Raw genomic sequence first — 20,350 nt, 5'->3', positions numbered from 1 at the left:
ATTTGGATTTGGCTCTAATTCCCGCTCTAATCGATATCACCAACCCTGTATACCGTACGCGCGCGCCGGCGCGGCCGGTAATTGGTAGAGGGAATTCCCCGTCCTCGGCCTCGGAAGGGGCCGCGGTAACGATCGACTCAGAGTCAGACATGGACATGTACCGGTATAGACTAGTGTAGAGTGATCAGCAAGATTTTGCATGGATATGACAATGGCTATTCCATCCATCCATTCTTGCACACAGGTAATTGGTATCTCACACTCACTGCACTGCACAGTGACTGCAGCCAAGACAGAGAGGCCTGAATTCACAGGTGGTTTTGAAAACCCATGCACGGCCTGGTTGAGACAGTTGAGTCCATCACTCCATGCCATGGTTTATGCAGATTTTTTTAACGCTTTACCGCGTATATTATAAGATGTGGTTTTATTCATGAGTCAAATGTTTTTATTTATGAGTCCACTCTTAATACTTAACTCTTCAATTCAAACAGTGCCAGTGGACTAAACTTAAAGCTCTTCTGGAAACAGTACAGTCCACCATCTGGTGTATTGTCGTACTGGTGAAGTGCAGCGTGCAAGTAAAAACAACCACCATGGGTCTTTTGTACCTCTTGTTTCAAAATGTGTAGAGAGGTACAATTAACTGCTTTGTACTCATGAATAAAATAAAATAGTGTATCTGACCATGGTAACACTAACAGGCGTCAATTTGGCACACTGTGACAGAAGCGCGTATCAGCATTAGACGTTTTTTTATAAGCGCGCCCGATATGCCCTAAATTAAGCGTAATTTATATATTATAGGAATTCTGCATAAAATAAATCATGGATTCAACCGCAGGTTTTCAAAACCACCTTTGTGAATTCAGGCCAGAGAGTCTGAGGCGGCGAGTCGACCAATAGGATGTTTTGGCTGACCTTGAGCATTGATATCGCGTTCAGTCAAAACATCCTATCGCTGTGTTGAACTTCCAGTACACGTTTCCTATTGGATTTGGATTTGCGCATTTTAAATGGCATTGCCATGAAAATCCTCTCATATCTCAAAAAATAAAATGAATTGCTGCCTAGAAATTTAGTTATGAATAGAGTAGGACTTGTACTTTGATTTTCTGCAAAAATCTCAAAATTGATTTTTCAACCAAAATTGACTAGTGCGAAGGTTTGGATGACTGCCGATGATATTTGCCTTCAGGGAATTTATATTTTATCAATATTTACTTTATTTTTTTGAGGAATATTGAAAAATTATATGAACTTTATTGATAAGCACATTTTCCCACAATTTCTTACTTTCGTTAAAAATAAACATTACTTTGTTTTTAAAGACAAATATTGCATGAACATTGGAAGAAAATTAATACATTTGAAAGAGAAAGAAGTGCAGTTGCACGTTAATCTACCAGATTCAATTTGGTAACTAGAATATCTATGCTCGACATATTCCTTCATGAAAGATGCAAATGACTTTTATTGAGGAGCTTTAATTCAATTACACAAGTACACAACAGGCCTAACATATGTGCTCATATTTTGGTATTTACTTTGCAGTTGACAGATTTGAATGAGAAGTTAATGCATCGGCTGAAAAAGTTGAAGAAGCGTAATGATGCCCTCGAAAAAGAACTTTCCTCGATCAACGAGCAGATCAAAATTGAGAATCTACTGAGGGAACACTGTAAGATCAGACATGTCGGGGTCCAGACTGAGCTCAACCCTAGGGGATCATGGCGTGTAATTAAACAACCCCCTCCCCAAACAAAGACCCAAGAGGATAATAGTCAGAAGACTATTGAAAGGTATCAAATCTGCAGTTTCCTACATGATCTATGTAAATTGCATCTTCCTCAAAATAAATAAATTTGATAATTTCTTTCTTTTTTTTAAACATGAATACCCTCCCCCTTTATCATCAACTGGACTAAAGCTTGTACCGCTGAAATGAAAATTAAGAATATGGGCATAATTACTTTTCCTTTCATCGCTATACTTCAGGGTTGGCGGATTTGAAAAAAAATCATTGATTTCAATCATTTCCATCAAAACATGTACAAATGATTGAATTTTTTTGTTTTTTCTTACTCAAAAGAAAAAGATTTTGTCAACTTTGTATCGTCAAAACATGAATAATGCCTTCTAGTCAATAAAATCAGGTTAATTTTGCAAAACCAAAGATGCACATGGAGCCTACATGTATAAGAGTTAACACTTGGACCCCTTCTCCACTTTACGTGGACTTACTTACAATTTAAGTTTCCCTGTGAAATTTGTCATTGTCGATAGTAAAGCAAAGTTCTTGTTTTTATGTCAAAATCCAAAAGTGCTTTAAGAAGACAGTTTTTAGAAAATAAGCAAGTAGTAATGGGTTGTTGGTAATTCTACTTTTCTCTTCACATGAACTACTTCTGCTGTGTCAAATGGAAGATTAATATTTTGTAAAAAGATTTTACGTCTACCGGTAATTGTTATTCCTTCTTGTTATCAAACAACTGATGCTTTTAACAACAAAAAGAAATAAGAATGCAGTTAAAGTCACAATTTGTTGATTAAACATATCTTTTATAAAGCTCTTTTAAGTCACTATTGGCTCATTGCTTTCTCAAAAGTGCTACAAATATTAACAGAAATATTGCATAGATCTGCATTAAATGTAGTCTTGTAGATATATGGAGAAAGCTCTATAAATAAGATTTACAAACTGAAAACAGAACTTGATTTTAGTTCATCATGTGGACAAAATAGGTGGTCTGTCGTCTCAGTTTTCTTAAACTTATATGAAATTATTTATAAAAACCGGTAGGTAGAATGACAAAAACTTCAAGATAGATAAATAGACAGATATAAAGTTTGATAAAAAGTTAGATTTATAGATAGATAGTCTGTTGTCTCAGTTTTCTTGAGCAACGAATATGAAATGATATTTTTACATATAAACTCCTTGATGATCATCATAGTAATCAGAATGAGAATGAATTTTGACCATGGCAATGATGGTCATTGTGAGGATAGTCTTGATAATAAGGATAAAAACCATGATGATGACAATTTTGATGGTGATGATTATGATGCTGATGAAAATGATTATGATGATGATGATTATGGTGATGATGATGATATGGTGATATTTGATAGACACATAGATTCACAGATAGACACACCAACAGACAGATAGATGGACAGACATATTTAAATGGATGAATATATATTGGATGGATAAGCCAGCGCGCGAAAAAAATTCTGTCTTGTCGGGCCAGTAACTTTCAGAAATAGACAGATTTACTGGTCCGACATGACCAGTATAAAAATATATCAAACTAATACAAATGATATTTCCTTCTCTTTTGTTAGTCATAAAAATGGCTCTGGAGTCTCAAAAAATGGCTCTCATTAATTATGTTGTGATTGTGTACTTTGCACAAGTTTGATTGTTTTTTTTTTGGGGGGGAGGTAACAATAAGCAATAAAAAAATAACAGCAAAATAATCTGAAGTTTTTCCAGTAAAAAATAAAAAATAGTTATATGCACATCATCATGAATATTCATAAGGTGAATATAACATAGATAGAGAGATAGATAGTAGTAGATAGATAAATAGGTACACCTGTAGGTCGATAGACAGACATATTTAAACAGATGAATAGATATTAGATTTATAGATACAAATGTAGGTATTACATACAGATAGATAGATGGATAGATTTCCTCATTTTGTGTCACCAATATAATTCCCTACAGTGTCAACTGGGCTGAAATTAAAAATTGTGTTAAATTTTGTTGCGAGATGCCAGATGAGCTCCATATCATTGATGTGCTAGTTTTAATTAGCATATTTAGCATAATCATGTAATTTGCATTCTTTATTATTTATATATGTAAAATGCAACTAATCTTAAACAAGGAAGACTGAAAACATAAGTAATACAGTTTTTCTAAGGTTCCTTGTGACAAGGAATTAATGAGTTTCATGACCTAATTTTTTTTTCATTTTTATGTAAAGTAATCATCGTAATCAGCATAATTTACATAGCTCTAATAAGAATAAGTGTAATATATAGACCTTTTGTGAATGTACCAGAAATCACCAAAACATAGATAATACAGCTCTTTTAAGGTTTTCTATGACAAGGAATTTATGTCCATGATTTTCCTTTTTATCAAGATTTCTTTGTCACTGTTTTTATCTAGTAAACCAGTAAACATGAATAATACAGCTCTTAAGGTTTTGTGATGAGGAATTCATTTAAGACACCAAATTTATAATAAGTAAATTTGTTAAAATTGAAATCCAGTGTCATAAATGAATTCCTCATCAAGAAAAACCCTTCACCGAATTTATTATCATGGTTTTACGCATTCACAAATAAGTCTATATATTACACTCATGCTGATTAGCTCATTATGCTAATTATGATGATTACTTTACTTAAAAATAAAAACTAAGGTCATGAATGATTTTTTTTGTCACAGAAACCCTTAGAAAAACTGTATTTTTTATTTGTTAAGTCTTTTTGGTTAAAGATTAGTAGCATATTACATGTTAAAGTATGCTAATTACATGAATATGTTAATTATGCTAAATTGAAAATTGCCAAGGTTGCCAAGGTGGCAACCGAGCTAAATTTACTTCAAAACCCATCTAGAACACAAATCAACCATAAAACCTTGTATAATAACTTTTCCAGGTTATGTACATGGCCTATGGGGCTGTCTTCTGAACTATATAGACCAACACTTGCTTTGATTGAAAGGTATCATGTAGAGAATATAAGTGATTAAAATCAATATCTTAAAGGTTTTTAAAATCTAATTTTGTACATGTAGGTCTATATGCAATGAATGGAATAATTTGGGGCAGTATGTAATTGTTTTCTGTCCTTGTATTCTAATTTATGTTTCTTAGTTTGATGAAGAATCATAAAAGCTTGATGAGGAGGTACGAGAGAGAGGTCCGAGCCAACACTAAACACATTGAAACAGTTGCATCCCTAAATGTGAGTATGGAATACATTAATTATCCCCCAAAATGGACTAGTATTTATAACATGTGCTCAAAATAAATATTTTGATTGTGTAGGAAAAATTAATGTTTTTAATGAAGGAAATGCTATGTGTTTATATAATGACTGATTTTATTTTATTCATATATATATATATATATATATATATATATATATATATATATATATATATATATATATATATATATACAGTGTTAATATTACTTAGCATTTTTCATTGGTATTTAATCATTCAGATAATATGTATACACGAGTGGATGGATCATAATTAAAAAAAAATAGAATACAATCAATGATGTGAACATCAAATTAAAGTACAGAAGGAGAGCTAGAGAAAGTGAGGGGTGGTGAGAATTGCAGGGGGAAGGAGAGAACTAAAAAAGAGAGTAATATGAAGAGAGGACAAACACTGTAAAATACAAGATATATTATCATGTTCTGAAAAAAAAGACTTGTTGCTATAAAGGTATTTTGTATAATAATAATCACAAACAAAAAAAATTATCAAATATGTGGTGGTACATTATGTAACCATGCAGTTTAAATGCAACATACATTTCACATCAGCCTTGTGTTTCATACCAGTATTTAGAAAAAAAGGGAATTTTTTACTTGCCTTTTAAAGGAATTTTTCATCGGGCATGATTGAATAAAAAAGAGAGTTCCAAATACGACCCACTGAGTAAAACAGTTGTCATTGAATTATCTCTTTGGACTACATAATTTAAATTTACTTCAGAAATATCTGATCCATAAACAAGATATATGTAATATTTTGTTTAGCAAACCTTGGTAGAATTGTAAGACTTAAATCGATTCAAGGGCACCAATCCATGGCCTTGGATGCTCTATAAATTGGCCTAAATTCTCCTCTCATAAGCCTTCAATATTTTTTGGTCCCCGTTTTTGTCTCACCTGCGAAGCAAGTGAGACTATAGGCGCCGCTTTTCCGACGGCGACGGCGGCGGCGACGGCGGCGGCGTCAACATCAAATCTTAACCTGAGGTTAAGTTTTTGAAATGACATCATAACTTAGAAAGTATATGGACCTAGTTCATGAAACTTGGCCATAAGGTTAATCAAGTATTACTGAACATCCTATTAGAGTTTCATGTCACATGACCAAGGTCAAAGGTCATTTAGGGTCAATGAACTTAGACCATGTTGGAGGAATCAACATCGAAATCTTAACCTGAGGTTAAGTTTTTGAAATGTCATCATAACTTAGAAAATATATAGACCTATTTCATGAAACTTGGACATAAGGTTAATCAAGTATCACTGAACATCCTGCATGAGTTTCACGTCACATGACCAAGGTCAAAGGTCATTTAGGGTCAATGAACTTTGGCCGAATTGGGGATATCTGTTGAATTCCCATCATAACTTTGAAAGTTTATGGATCTGATTCATGAAACTTGTACATAAGAGTAATCAAGTATCACTGAACATCCTGTGCGAGTTTCAGGTCACATGATCAAGGTCAAAGGTCATGTAAGGTCAATGAACTTTGGCTATGTTGGGGTTTTTTGTTGAATAACCATCATATCTCTGTAAGTTTATTGGTCTCGTTCATAAAAAGTGGACATAAGAGTAACCATGTATCACTGAACATCTTGTGTGAGTTAGAGTAGTATTCAAAGTCAGCACTGCTGCTATATTGAACCGCGTGATGCAGGTGAGACGGCCAGAGGCATTCCACTTGTTATATTTTATCATTTGTACTGCATTATATATCTGTGCCCTAAAATATTGAAACATTGAAGGTGTGTCACACATGATTAATATTAAACATCTTGATGTTAGCTTAGGCAAGTTTTTTAAAAACATTATATACTAACTACTAAGAAGGGCATAGAATCTGATGGACCTCCAAATTAATCACTACTCTTTTATAACATTCATTTTTGTCTCGCCTGCATAGCAGAGCAAGACTAGAGGCTTTGCTTTTTCTGATGGCGGCGTCGCCAACACCAAATCTTAACCGAAGGTTAAGTTTTTGAAATGTCATCATTGTGTTTGGTCCTAATTCATGAAACATAATGGTTATCAAGTATTACTAAACATCCTACCAGAGATTGATGTCACATGACCAAGGTCAAAGGTCATTTAGGGTCAATGAACTTACATCATATTGGGGGAATCAACATCAAAATCTTAACCAAAGGTTAAATTTTGAAATGTCAGATACTTAGAAAATATATGGGCCTAGTTCATGAAACTTAGACCTAAGAGTAATCAAGTATTACTGAATACCCTGCCTGAGTTTTAAGTCGCATGACCAATGTCAAAGGTCATATAGGGTCAATGAACTTAGTATTTTATTATCATATGAATTGTGTTTTTTTTTAAATAAATTAGTTGTTTTTCAAAGTCAGCACTGCTGCTCTATTGAATGGCGTAATGCAGGCGAGACTGCCAGAAGCACTCCACTTGTTAAGTATGATGGGCCAATATAATTTATTATTACCTGTATCAGACATCTGAGCAGGGCAACTTTGATACATTGTTGCCTGCTTTATAAGACTGGGATCAAATGGTCGGTCAATAAGTTTCTAATTGTGTATCCACGGGCCCAATTTATTGCCCACTCAGAAAAGTCAATGACAAAATTCGTGGAAATTCAGCAGGCAAATAAAAGGCAGCGCTAACATCCGGGTATTCTACACGTTTTTGTACGCGTCCTTGAACCGCGCAGTGCTATACGTCACAATGTTAATCAAGTTGAGACAACCTGGATACTGCATCCCTAAGCCAGGGATGCATCATTTCAATTACATCACAATGGTAAACTTCAGAGGCCCAGTCTGCTGAAGGGGACAAACTAGATCCTCATTTTTAAACTTTGAAATATCTAAATTTTAACGATTTTTGCTCTAGATGTTTGATTTGGTTAATAATAGCAATATTGACTGCCTGGGGGTGAAATGACATATATATTGCCCTCACTAAATTGATATAAATCTAGTTTGGGCGATATATGTCGTATCGCCCCAAGGCCAGTCAATATTGCTTTACCTTTTACCAAAACCTTAGACAGGGGATAGAACGGTTATTTTTGTAGCTGCCCTCTCATGACTTTTCCTATTTACTGTTGTATAAACTTTAACATGCTCCCAATATTGTGTTACAGCTTCGTATACAAGAGCTGGAGAAACTTCTCTCATCAGCTAATGAGCGCGTTCGTCTGCTTGAAGGCCAGACCCAGCGATACACCCCACATGGATGGAGCACTCCAAGGGACCATGCCCAGAATAGATCCCGGACTACGCCTGGACACAGGAGAATGAGGAGCCGCAGCAGACAATCTTACTCCCCAGATAATTATTCTCAAGGTGCATACAGCATTTCATTGATCTAAATATAAATCCATGTCACAACCTATATGTTATAAGCTACTGAAAATCCTTGCATCTGATTTGCTGAGAAATCACTGATAAAAACTCTTCATAAAATGCTCCAAAGTTGTGTTCATGTTCAGAAAAAGTTAAGCAACTTTTTGTGCTCTGTATAATATGGATGGCACAGATCATATGAAAAGGCAGAGGCTGTATGGGCCCTGAATTCATGAAGGCAGGCTAAATTCAGCTCTAGGCTAAATGTAGCCCACCTTTGTATTAGGGGGGCCATGGGGTACTCTAATATCATGTACCTGTAAGAACGTCTGCATGCAAACAGGACATGTTGAGATGCATGATCGTCTCCTATCCTTTCTCGTCCTATTTATTTCACTTCTTTCTCATTTCCTTTTTGGCTTAATACAGAGCTTGAAACTGTCAGAAGAGAAAGAGATCGACTGAAGAAAGACAAACACAAGCTGAAAAAAGAACTAGGTGCTCTAGATGAGGTAAGGTCAATCGATGTAAATTTGATTTGTGGAATCATTCCACTGAAAATGCATGTGCATTCATAACTACAGGTGATTAGTTGAATCTCTTGGGACAATAGAAATCTCTTTGCATTTGACTTAGAAGATGTTATGTTACGATATTGAATACCGAACAAATAACAAAGAAAATTTTGATTAGATTGTTTTTGCTATTTAATTATTTACACAGAATAAACAAAACAAAATAATACAATGTACATATCTTGAAGATTCAGTTCTGAGTTATTCAAAATGATATATATACAGTGCGTCCCAGAAAAAAACGAAACCGAGATTTAGCGATCATTTATCATTACTTAATCATAAATAAAATAGACAAATGACCGACCAATTTAAAGCTTAGATCTCCTCTTTCATCTGATATTACTTAGATTATTTCTCATTCACGCATGAGTGAGCAAATGCAATTTGAAGAAAGGATATCAAAAACTCATTTGGCGGGGGGTATCTGGGTTTCAAAAAGAAAACCACATTTTTGAAAAGTTCAATATCTCCTCTTTAATTTGATACCTAAATTACAAATATTGGTCACGAAATAACAAAGTTCTGGTCATTTGAAATAAGGCTTGAATTTCAATAATTTCATAAAATGAAGAGGTTCTCCAGGCTGGCTTTCAAACTCTCTCGACACTCTGTTTTGTTGACGATCAGCCATGCATTAAATCTTTTGTTCACCATGTGAAAGCTTCTGTGGGAAACTGGTGAAAACATGTTTCTGAATCATTTGTATGCTTTTCTTGACTGTTTGGTCGACAAGTGTGCAATTTAAAATAAGGCATAAGCTATGTTGTGTCTCATCCACTTGTAAAAATAACTAGAAATATTGGGATTTGCGATGGCACGCAACAGAATTGTATCAAAACTTCATTGTGAAAGGACTGGGATGGAATAACATTTGTCACAAGAGAGTCTTGCACGTAAACTTTAACGTTGACCTGAAAATTATCTTTGACCATACCATGTGACCTCCGAATGCAGTATAACATGCAGGTCTCCGATTTGGTTTAAAGGTGACTTTTAGTTGCGGAGTTGAGTCATAAGAGTCCTGAAAATGACCTTTGACCTTACCATGAGACCTCCGACTGCAGCTTAATATGCAGGTCACCAAAGTACCTCTACAACTCAAGTTTATGTGAAAAGTGACTTATGATTGCGGAGTTATGTGTCTTAAGATATTAGTCCAGGATAGGCCCCATAGAAACTTGACCAAACCTTGGTTTTTTATATATACAATATTTTTTTATGGTTTCTTGTCAATTCGAGGGTGCTGATTACGAATCTGGATGATGCCACTCGTGTAACCTTGAGCATTTTCCGCAAATTGGCAAAATCCAATATGGCCGCCAAAATATGCAAATTACCCATAAAAATCCTAAAATTGTCCGCACATTGGCTATGAAATGCATGGAAGCGTATGGCAGGAGTAAAATACACTCTGAAAAAAATAATTTTTGACAAAATATTTATTTTCCTGATATTCAAAATGGCCGCCATAGTCCATTGTATACTCTATTATGTACAATATGAATAGGGAAAACTAATTTTTACAAAAATGAGCACTAAACCGCAAAAAATCGCGATATATGAACGAAGTAATATTATGCAAATCATCACTACTAACGAGATATATCATTTATTATGTCATAAATGGGAACATTTCTGCATTTTGATGTCTAAAATGGCCGCCACTGGCCCAAACAGTATTGCGTACAATGGCAATGGGGGCCAAAAATTCACAAGAGTGAGAATCATGAAATACATATTGACTGTGATATACGAGTAAAAATATTGTCTTAAACATGATTTCTAACTAAATACATCACATATTGGTTGTGGAGGTTATGAATGCTGTACTTTGAAATCCAAAATGGCTGCAATAGGTCCTAAAAGTATTATGTACATTGTAACATTAGACATATAATTTTGACAGAATTTGGCTTTGTTTGACTCTAAATATTGCCTATTATTGTGAATTCTAATGCAAGGGTGAAATATTGTCTAACACATGGTTTCTAACGAGATATATCATAATGTTGTGTATGTAAGGTGATAAACACTGCATTTTGAAATTGAAAATGGCCAACATAAGCCCTTATCGTATAATATACAATTTTAGTGTAGACAAATAATGTTCACAAAGAGGGCATATGGCAGCCATTTTGTATGTTGAAATACAGTATTTATCACATAAATTACATAAGAGATGATATATTTTGTCATAAATCATGTTTTCAGACGATATTTCACTCATACATCCCCAATTGGCCAAGCAAAGCCAAATTATGCTGAAATAATTTGTTCCCATTCACATTGTGTATAATATCGTAGGGCCTGTAGCGGCCATTTTGACTTTCCAATAACAGTATCTATCACCTGTCTGGCATAATAAATGATATCTCTTAATAGAAATTATGCTTTCAGACAATATTTTACTCATAGATCACTAATATCTGCATTTATGGTGCTCACTCTTTTGAATATTGGTTTCCCACTTTGCATTGTGCATAAGACTGTTAATGTCTCTGGCGGCCATTTTGAAAGTAAAAATACAGTATTTAACACAAACTTTAAACCTGAATGATGTATTTCGTTAGAAAATACGTTTTTAAACAGTATCCCATGAATTTATCACATATATATGCATTTTAGTGATCACTCTTGTGATTTTTTTGCCCCTCTTTCTCATTGTGCATAATGCTTTTAGGGCCTTTGGCAGCCATTTTGAATATCTAAATACAACATTCATCACATACATGGCATATTGATAATATATTTCGTTAACAATTATGTTTTTAGTCAGTATTCCACTCGTTTAATCTTAATAATATGCATTTTAGTGATCACTCTTGTGAATTTTTTGGCCCCCATTGCCATTGTACGTAATACTGTTTGGGCCAGTGGCGGCCATTTTAGATATCAAAATACAGAAATATTCCCATTTATGATATAATAAATGGTATATCTCTTTAGTAATAATGATTTGCATATATCACTTCGTTCATACATCGCGATTTCTTTGCGGTTTAGTGCTCACTTTTGTGAAAGCTAGTTTTCCATATTCATATCGTACATAATATAGTATACAATGGACTATGGCGGCCATTTTAAATATGAGGAAAATAAATATTTTGTCAAAATTGTTTTTTCAGGGAGTATCTCACTCCTGCCACACAATTTCATGCATTTCGTAGCTAATGTGCGGACAATTTTAGGATTTTTATGGGTAATTTGCATATTTTGGCGGCCATATTGGATTTTGCCAATTTGCGGAAAATGCTCAAGGTTACACGAGTGGCATCATTCAGATTCGTAATCAGCACCCTCGAATTGACAAGAAACCATCAAAAAATATTGTATATATAAAAAAACAAGGTAACGCCTCTTCTATCCTGGACTATATGAGAGTCTTGCATGTACATGTAAACTATAATGATGTCCTCAACATGACCTTTGACTGCATCATAACATGCAAGTCCCCTAAGTACATCTACAGTCCAAGTTTGGTTAAAAAGTGATTTATTGTTGCAAAGTTATGTGTCATAATGTTTATAGTCTTGCCTTCACCTCTGGTGGGTGAGACAAAAATGACTACCGGTAGTTAAATAAAAATTTTCATTTTCACTTGTAATATGCAGATACCAGTTATTGAAAAGAATGTCAGATCTTTATTTTATTGTACAATGCTTACTTGATGTATGTGAGCAAATGGTAGACTCTGAATGTCGAACACTACATGTAGTACCATTGTACACATACAATCCAAATTGTATCATCCATAATGTACCATTGCATCAATATAAAAAAATCATGTATCAATGCATTGCACTTAGTAAACGCAGGTTCAATTCGTGTAGGGCTTACTGGCTAAATATATAGTTGCTGCTGCAGGTCAGGGTCCCATTTCATAAAGGACTTACAACTGTTGTAACTTTCCCATTATGGCAACTACCATGGTAGCCTTGATTATGATTGGCTGCTGAGCCTTGTTGCCATGGCAGTTGCCATAATGGCAAAGTTATAACATTTGCAACTCTTTATAAAACAGGACCCTGATGTGCAGTTGAGGGATTTTGCTCTCAATAATTCTTTATTTTCATAGATTTTAACATATGAAAATATCAATTATTATTCATATTTTTGCTAACTTCTGAGGTGTTGCACAACACAAATAGGGAATATTCTAATGTGTACAGTGGTGCAACAGTTTGCATTCGGTGAAATCTTGCACCATCGCACTCGAGTCTATTTGAATCAATTTATTTCAGAATTTCTAAAATATATCAGATCTTTGCTTTTCACGTTTGTCATTAACTTTCAATTAATTTATTCAGAATTTCTTTGAAGAGATTGAGGACCTCAAATTTGCTCTCCAGCAGTCGGCTCGACTGAACCAGGAATATGATAAGGCATTAAAACAAGTGTGTGAAAACTTTGGAGCTCCTTTCCCTGTGGATAGTCTTCCATCAAGACCAAAGAAATCTTTATCAGCGTCGAAGAGACCACCTTCAAGTCATCAAACAAGATGATAGTAGAGATATGAAGATTAATGGCCAGGATTCTGGAGTCTTGTTTGACTTAGGCTGTGATAAGTCTTGGCTAAAATAATGGGAAGCCAAATCTGTTAAAACTTTGTTTAGATCTTACATTTCAAAACTATTTTGGTTATTATTCACAGACAGTCATTAATGCATTGAGTGTCAAATAAGCTGAAAATTTGAATCTATAGTGCTAGAGATTTGGGTCATAATTGGCTACCCATGGTTACACCACAACTTTGGACAAGAGTTTGATTTAAACAAGAGTTCATAATTGGTTTGAGCCTGGTTTATGGTACTCCAATCTAGATATTTGTCTACATTTGCCATCCTCCACCTGTATATGTGGCCGATTCAATATTTATTTGTAAATTTACACCTGACTTGACCAAATCCAAAGGGAAGTGCAACCACCTACAGCTGGTGGAGGCATAAATATGAGGACATTCTTGAAGGGGTAGATTATCCTGATGTCAAATGCAAATACGGATTTGGTGTTGTAAGCATTAAATTTCATCTTTTTCAGTGATACATATATGTACATAATTAGGCAATTGTAAATAGTGACATTTTGAGATTCAATTTATGTATGCACTGCAGTATGCAGATAAAATATTTCTTAACATTTCAGAGAAGCACCTTGGAATTTTGTTAAGGTGCCTAGGTTTCAAGAACCACCTCTGAATTTGTTGAGGTGCCTAACTTTGTAGTAAAAGATAGCTTGAGAATTACCAAAAAAAAAAAGTAAAGAAAGTACTGTACAGTGAAGCCAGTCTATAAAGACCACACAACAGACAACAAAAGTAGTTTTTATGTGCTGGTTGGCATTGCATCAATATTTTCGTCCGACAAGTTGTCAGATCTTACAACTTTCATGGATTCTGATTGGTTGAAAGGCACTGTTACTGTGGTAACTGTCGGATAAAACAGGACTTGTCGGATAAATGTCTGACAAGTCCTTTCATGAAACGCTCCCCAGGTTAACTTTATGGCTAGGTTCCTTTAGTACATGTTTAAATGGGGAAATGATCAAAGGAAAATGAAACATGTGGTCTTTATGGATAAGTGGTCCTTCTTTACAGGTTGTCACTAATTTACTATAGAGTGCCGAAGTGTAATGTCATCAATTTTTTATTTTACCATATTTCAGTCGAGCATGATGAAATACCTTTGCCCTATGCCAAAAATGTATTATTGGCCTGGTTCTAAATGATTCGAACCAGGCCAATAATACATTGACTTCAGTGAGGTTAATTATGTATTCATGAGGTCATATCTTGGACCGATTCCCACCAAAATTGGTTTGTGTGGGTTTTTTCAGCATGCCCCGCAGATGTATGGTATTAAAAATGTTGAAATTCCCCCCCCCAAAAAAAAAAAAAATGAGAAGTCGTCACTTAGGTACTCTATAGCAAGTTTGACTATATTGAGATCTCAAAATGTCTCTTAAAGTCAGATTTACCTTTATAACTTGTAGCAATTGCCATTATGTACACATTTGAAAAATCTTTAAACATTATTATACATAAACAAAAAAGTTCAATTTTCATTCCACTGTTTTAATTGCACTTTTTCCATAAGCATTCACATTCAGAATATAAATGTACATAGTCATCATAGCAATTAGTCTGAATAAATTTTCTTTGAACATTTATAAATAACTGAGAAAATTTGCATTTATGTCTTGGGAGTGGGTGAGTGGTACCAATGTACAGCAAGGGCTGCATGATAATATTGACCTGATAAATGTCATTTTGTTCAATTGAATCAAAATCATCTTATCATTACGACTGAATTCATCACTGTTGTCATGATCTAATTCTAGAGGGGGGGGGGGGGCTGCCATTACAAAGTGAGAACCCTGATCCTGCATAAAAGCATGTAAAAGGGCTATTCTTAAAAATGTATGCACATACTGTAAAAAGGTATCAACATTGCCAAATTGAGGAAAAAGGGTATACTTTTCAACCTATAATGAAATGAATTTTGCAAGGTATTATTTAGGGCAGGGAAAAAGCAACAAATTACTTGCTTAGGGTCCATTTTGAAAGTCCATGTCGAGCATGGTGTCTACCTTGTAATGATAGTGCTCAAACAGTGCTTCCACAAAATAAACTGGTAATAATTACTCTTGTTTGTCTACAAAATACTAAATAAACAGGTTCCACAGAATTTAACTGCTCTACTCTGTATAGGCCAATTAGAGCACCCGAGTTGGCTAGTTACACTCACATTTCAATAAACTTTTACTCTGTTGGCTTCAAAATACTGGAATGATTTGCCACTTGCAATTACACAGTTTCCATCACCTTTTTCAGAAAAGCATTAAGTGCCCATCTTGTAGTTTGTATTTTATGAAAATATCATTCCATTCAATTTCATTGGCCTTATGGGAAAAGCACAGTAGAAGTAATGATAATAAACTGATGTAAATTCCTCTCATTTATCCAGTCGTGATCAATGTAATAAATTAAACAACAAAACTGGAAATCATCTCAATGTTGGGATGTTTCACTAATTATCAATTGGCTTCTTCGGTGAATGACGATGAAGGGGAGGCCCTCGTAATGTTTGAGATTGTGCAGATATGGCGGAGATCACGATTACCCATCGCCTTCAAACCTAACACCCTGAGACAAAGACTTGTGCATGTAAACAACAAAGTTCCCAAAGAGAAACAGAGGAACTCGGTATATGGCATCAGACATTCTCAAGAGGATTTTGATGACTTCTATGTGGGTGAAACTCGGCAATCTCTGCGGGTTTGCATGAACCAACCTCGAGCATCCAGCAGGTCTGAAAGCATCCCAGATTCTGCGGTCTACATCCACATCAGTTCTCGCAAACACTCATTTGACAATAAGGAAGTTAATATATTGGACAAGGAATCCAGATGTTTTGAACTAGGATTCAAGGAAGCCATCTCGGAAAGAGTGGAATGCCCATCCATCAACAAGATAGGAGACCTCCGCTTTAACTTGTCACACACATGGGACTGGGCAATTCAAAAGATTCCAAGTCGTATTTCATACGCACATTTCACTGCGCACGGTATCTGCACAATCTCAAACATTGTATAGTCCAGTAGAAGTGTTCCATATTGGGAAAAGTTGTTAAATACAAGGTTTTTTGTGTGATTTGTGTTATAGATGGGTTTTGAAGTAAAATTAGCTTGGTTGCCACCTTGGCAACCTTAGGCAATTTTTTTAATTAGCATAATCATGTAATTAATATTCTTTAAATATGTAAAATGCAACTAATTCTAAACAAGAAAGACTGAAAACATAAATATAATTTTTTTTAAGGTTTCTTGTGACAAGGAATTAATTCATCACCTTATTTTTCATTTTTATGAAAAGAAGTCATCGTAATCAGCATAATTTACATAATGAGCTAATTAGAATAAGTGTAATATATAGACTTGTGAATGTAAATCCAAAAATCACCAAAGTATAGATAATACAGCTCTTCTAAGGTTTTCCAGAACGAGGAATTCATTTATGACTATGATTTTCCTTTTTATGTAGTTAAATTGTCATAATTAGCACAATTAGTATAATTCTCTAATTAACATACATCTGTAATATATGTATTTCTTTGTCATAATATATCCAGAAAACTGAAAACATTAATAGTTATTCTAGGGATGAGTATGGTGAGGAATTCATTTAGGCAAAGGTTTTCCTCTTCAAGAAGCAATGTTTGTCGTGATTAGCATAATTTACTAATTAACATACATGTGTAATACATGTAGGCCTATAGCAGAGCTTCCAAGTCTCCCGGATCCTGCGGGAGAATACTGGATTGAGATCCAATCTCTTGTTCTCCCGACCCCATGCCAAAATCTCCCAGATAATTGGGATTTTTAGCTGTTGATCTGTCAGGATTTTTAGCTGTTAAATTGTAAAATTCATACTAACGACTGTTTTACGAGTCTAGCATGTTTAACTCCCATACACCCACGCGTAACCTCCTTATCACATTTTCATTTTACCCAGTATCTTTTACCAGTTTTTGTATAATCTTACATTGACTTCCAATGTAAATGAAGATAATTTTACGAACAATTGGTGAATTAGTCTAACAAGCCATTTTTTTCTCTGGTTTTGCAATGTGTGATGGAAACACTTTAGTTCTTTAGTTTCTAGGAATCTGCATTGACCGACTTCTATCACAGTGGGAGCCTTTACTTTAAAGAGGAAGTGAAATGTAAAACTGGAAAAACAGTATTGAAAACCCTGAAAAAGGGTTCATCAACTGAGAAGAATGCTAAGGAGGCATCTACAAAAAAATGAAATTCAACAGCGACCGTGAAACTGAGCTCATCTACATCTGCAGGAAAGCAAACTTCAACAGCGACCCTCAAACAAGGCTCTTCAACATCTGCAGGAAAGCAAACTTCAACAGCGACCCTCAAACAAGGCTCTTCAACATCTGCAGGAAAGCAAACTTCAACAGCGACCCTCAAACAAGGCTCTTCAACATCTGCAGGAAAGCAAACTTCAACAGCGACCCTCAAACAAGGCTCTTCAACATCTGCAGGAAAGCAAACTTCAACAGCGACCCTCAAACAAGGCTCTTCAACATCTGCAGGAAAGCATATGTCAATAGCGACCCTAAAACAAGGGTTTTTTACATCTGCAGGAAAGCAAACTTCAACAGTGACCCTCAATCAAGGCTCATCCTCGACTGCAACTTCACAGGCGAGTCTGTTCAAAATAAATTGAAAAGGAAAGAAAATGGACCTCAGAGTGCAGATACATTACGATTTAAACGTCCTCTTCTAAAACCAAAAGCTGGAACCAAACATAGACCATGTATCCAAGAGTCACGTCTTGCCAGGATCCACAGATTGATGATTTCACCACAAACAAAACTGTATTGCCATTTCCTACAATATAGCAACAAGATTTTTGACAGTATCAATCTCCTTTTGCAACAAAAGGAGCCATGTTTGCACATTCTGCATCGGAAGCTCAGTGGTACATACAGGGACTTGCTTCTGAGATTTATGAAGCAAGAGTGTATTGCTGCATGTTCACATCCCGGTGGGGTCACTCAGCCGCAGAGGGGGACACGTATGACCGTTACCACAAATGCAAGTGACCCCCTATTGCAGTCAATTTCAAGGACATTTTGTGAAATTTACCCCCCTATTTTCACGCAAAACAAGGAAAAATTTGCGGTAAAATGGTACCTTGAAACACCCCTAATTATAGATTGTAAGGACACTTTTGCCCATTTCGCAAATTTACCCCCTATTTACCGTATTTCAAGGACATGGCATTTACACCCTTTCCTCATTAGAGGAAATTGCAACACAGGCGTCAGAGTGCTCAATCCTTAAAGATGACCAAGAACCACGTCATACTGATACAATAATCCAAAAGAACTTTATTTTTCTTGAAAAATAAGAAAAGTAGAATTCTTTGTAAAAATAAATGTAGAGTTGTCCATATAAAGATACAGAGCATGATGCGCGCGCCCTCTGCGGCTGGTGACTCGGCGATGGATTTTACTTCACGTAATCGTTCTCCCCTTTTTCCTGACCCCTATTTCCATCAGATCAAGGACAGTGAGCACCCCTAATTTCACTACTTCGCGGAGTGTTCTGTCCGCGGACGTTCTGTGAAATTGACCCCTTTTCCCGCGATTTTGGTAACGGTCATGCGGTCCCCAAGTCATATTGAGTGACCCCACCGGGGTTCACATGTGAACGATGTGTCCGATGGAAAGGAAAATCAAAGGTCAGACAAAGATCTGACGATAGGTACAGAAGCAAAAGAGTACATCAAGAGCATGACTACTGAAGAAGGTGATGTGTCTCTCCAGCTTACCAAGGTTGATCTGGATTATTTCTATCTATCAGTAAGAAAATATTATCAGTCTGCATGTGGAAACGCACTGAAGACCTGGCCCTTTGACGTTAAGTTTCTACAAAAAGCTGAAATGTTTGACATCAATCTCAGAAGGAAAGTATCGTTTTTCTCATGACATTACTTTGTTGCCAGGTTCCCATGTATCCTTGGTAACTCAAGCACCAGTACAGTAGATGAATTGGAGAATTTGTGGAGTGTCAGGTGGAAATTTTGAGGATCATCCAAAAGTACATGTACTTGATACAAAGTTGAGAATTGACAAGTAGTGGAATGTGATTTCAGACATGAAGCAAGTGTGCAGCCCTTTCCCCTCTGGACAATAAAGGTATTTTCATGTTGAATGCATTCTTTTATGAATTATTCAAAAAATCATTTTCTTTTAACATAAATCTACTGTATTGCCTGAACTATATTTTTAGTCAATGACAATTCATGAAATCTCTCTAATGTGCATTTCATCTATCTAAAAAAAAAGTTTTGATGATTTAGACAGATGTCAATTACTATCGAATGCTGTTTCTTAATGTGTTTTGCTACCCAAAACTCCCATCCGTGGGACGTTCCACCGCTCCCTCACAAAATCATACCTCTGCGAAATCTACTGGATTGTATCATCTCAATGTTGGCAGCTCTGGTATAGGCCTACATAGATTACTTTGTCATTTTATATCCAGAAAGCCTGAAAGGCGCTATATCACGGATACAATATCATCTATATGTGTACTGAAGCAATGACATCACAAAAAAGTTAATTGTAAACAAAAAGTTAATTGTAAAAATAGCAGAAAAAATAATGAAAAATATTGCCGAAGGTTTGAGAAAAATTCATCAAATAATTAAAAAGTTATTAGAATTTCAATGATTTGATTTGTGACGTCATATGCGAGCAGCATTCCTACATAGTGAATGGTAAAAAATCAATGAAATGTCATTTTCTCAGAAAATTGAAAATGGTTTTCACTGTACCTTTTGTATATCAATAGACAAATCATTTCACACCCGATCATGAATAGAAAACAAAATGA

General features: G+C 35.2%; 2 protein-coding genes across 4 annotated transcripts; both read left to right on the top strand.

Annotated features, from left to right (window-relative positions):
• The first annotated feature begins 112 nt into the window (after nt 1-112).
• LOC121408150 (centrosomal protein of 290 kDa-like) lies at nt 113-14,073 on the top strand. The gene is made up of 6 exons (XM_041599489.1): nt 113-244; nt 1,555-1,802; nt 4,905-4,995; nt 8,156-8,357; nt 8,787-8,869; nt 13,243-14,073. The coding sequence occupies exons 1-6, from the start codon at nt 200-202 to the stop codon at nt 13,435-13,437; spliced, it is 864 nt and encodes a 287-aa protein (XP_041455423.1). The 5' UTR covers nt 113-199; the 3' UTR covers nt 13,438-14,073.
• A 3,664-nt stretch (nt 14,074-17,737) lies between these two features.
• Nucleotides 17,738-20,095, top strand: LOC121408148. Of its 3 annotated transcripts, none has more exons than XM_041599483.1 (3): nt 17,738-17,776; nt 17,828-18,488; nt 19,157-20,095. In XM_041599483.1, exons 1-3 carry the CDS (start codon nt 17,738-17,740, stop codon nt 19,438-19,440), a joined length of 984 nt encoding a protein of 327 aa, XP_041455417.1. In that variant the 3' UTR covers nt 19,441-20,095. The 3 variants fall into 3 exon arrangements, with proteins under 3 accessions (XP_041455417.1, XP_041455416.1, XP_041455415.1); XM_041599482.1 differs by having other exon boundaries at nt 17,738-18,031; nt 18,083-18,488; nt 19,157-20,094; XM_041599481.1 differs by having other exon boundaries at nt 17,738-18,488; nt 19,157-20,093.
• Nucleotides 20,096-20,350: the final 255 nt, after the last annotated feature.

The sequence above is a fragment of the Lytechinus variegatus genome, chromosome 2 (genome assembly GCF_018143015.1).
Source record: "Lytechinus variegatus isolate NC3 chromosome 2, Lvar_3.0, whole genome shotgun sequence".
Taxonomy (NCBI): Eukaryota; Metazoa; Echinodermata; class Echinoidea; order Temnopleuroida; family Toxopneustidae; genus Lytechinus; species Lytechinus variegatus.
This window is presented reverse-complemented; position numbering and strand designations above follow the sequence as displayed.

Excerpts from the sequence above, each read along its gene's own strand:
- LOC121408150 (XM_041599489.1), top strand. The coding sequence starts at position 200 with ATGGATATGACAATGGCTATTCCATCCATCCATTCTTGCACACAG. Across the intron at positions 4,996-8,155 it reads AAACAGTTGCATCCCTAAAT|CTTCGTATACAAGAGCTGGA; the intron begins GTGAGTATGGAA and ends ATTGTGTTACAG. Across the intron at positions 8,870-13,242 it reads AACTAGGTGCTCTAGATGAG|AATTTCTTTGAAGAGATTGA; the intron begins GTAAGGTCAATC and ends TAATTTATTCAG.
- LOC121408148 (XM_041599481.1), top strand. The coding sequence starts at position 17,738 with ATGAAATTCAACAGCGACCGTGAAACTGAGCTCATCTACATCTGCAGG. Across the intron at positions 18,489-19,156 it reads GTGTATTGCTGCATGTTCAC|ATGTGAACGATGTGTCCGAT; the intron begins ATCCCGGTGGGG and ends ACCGGGGTTCAC.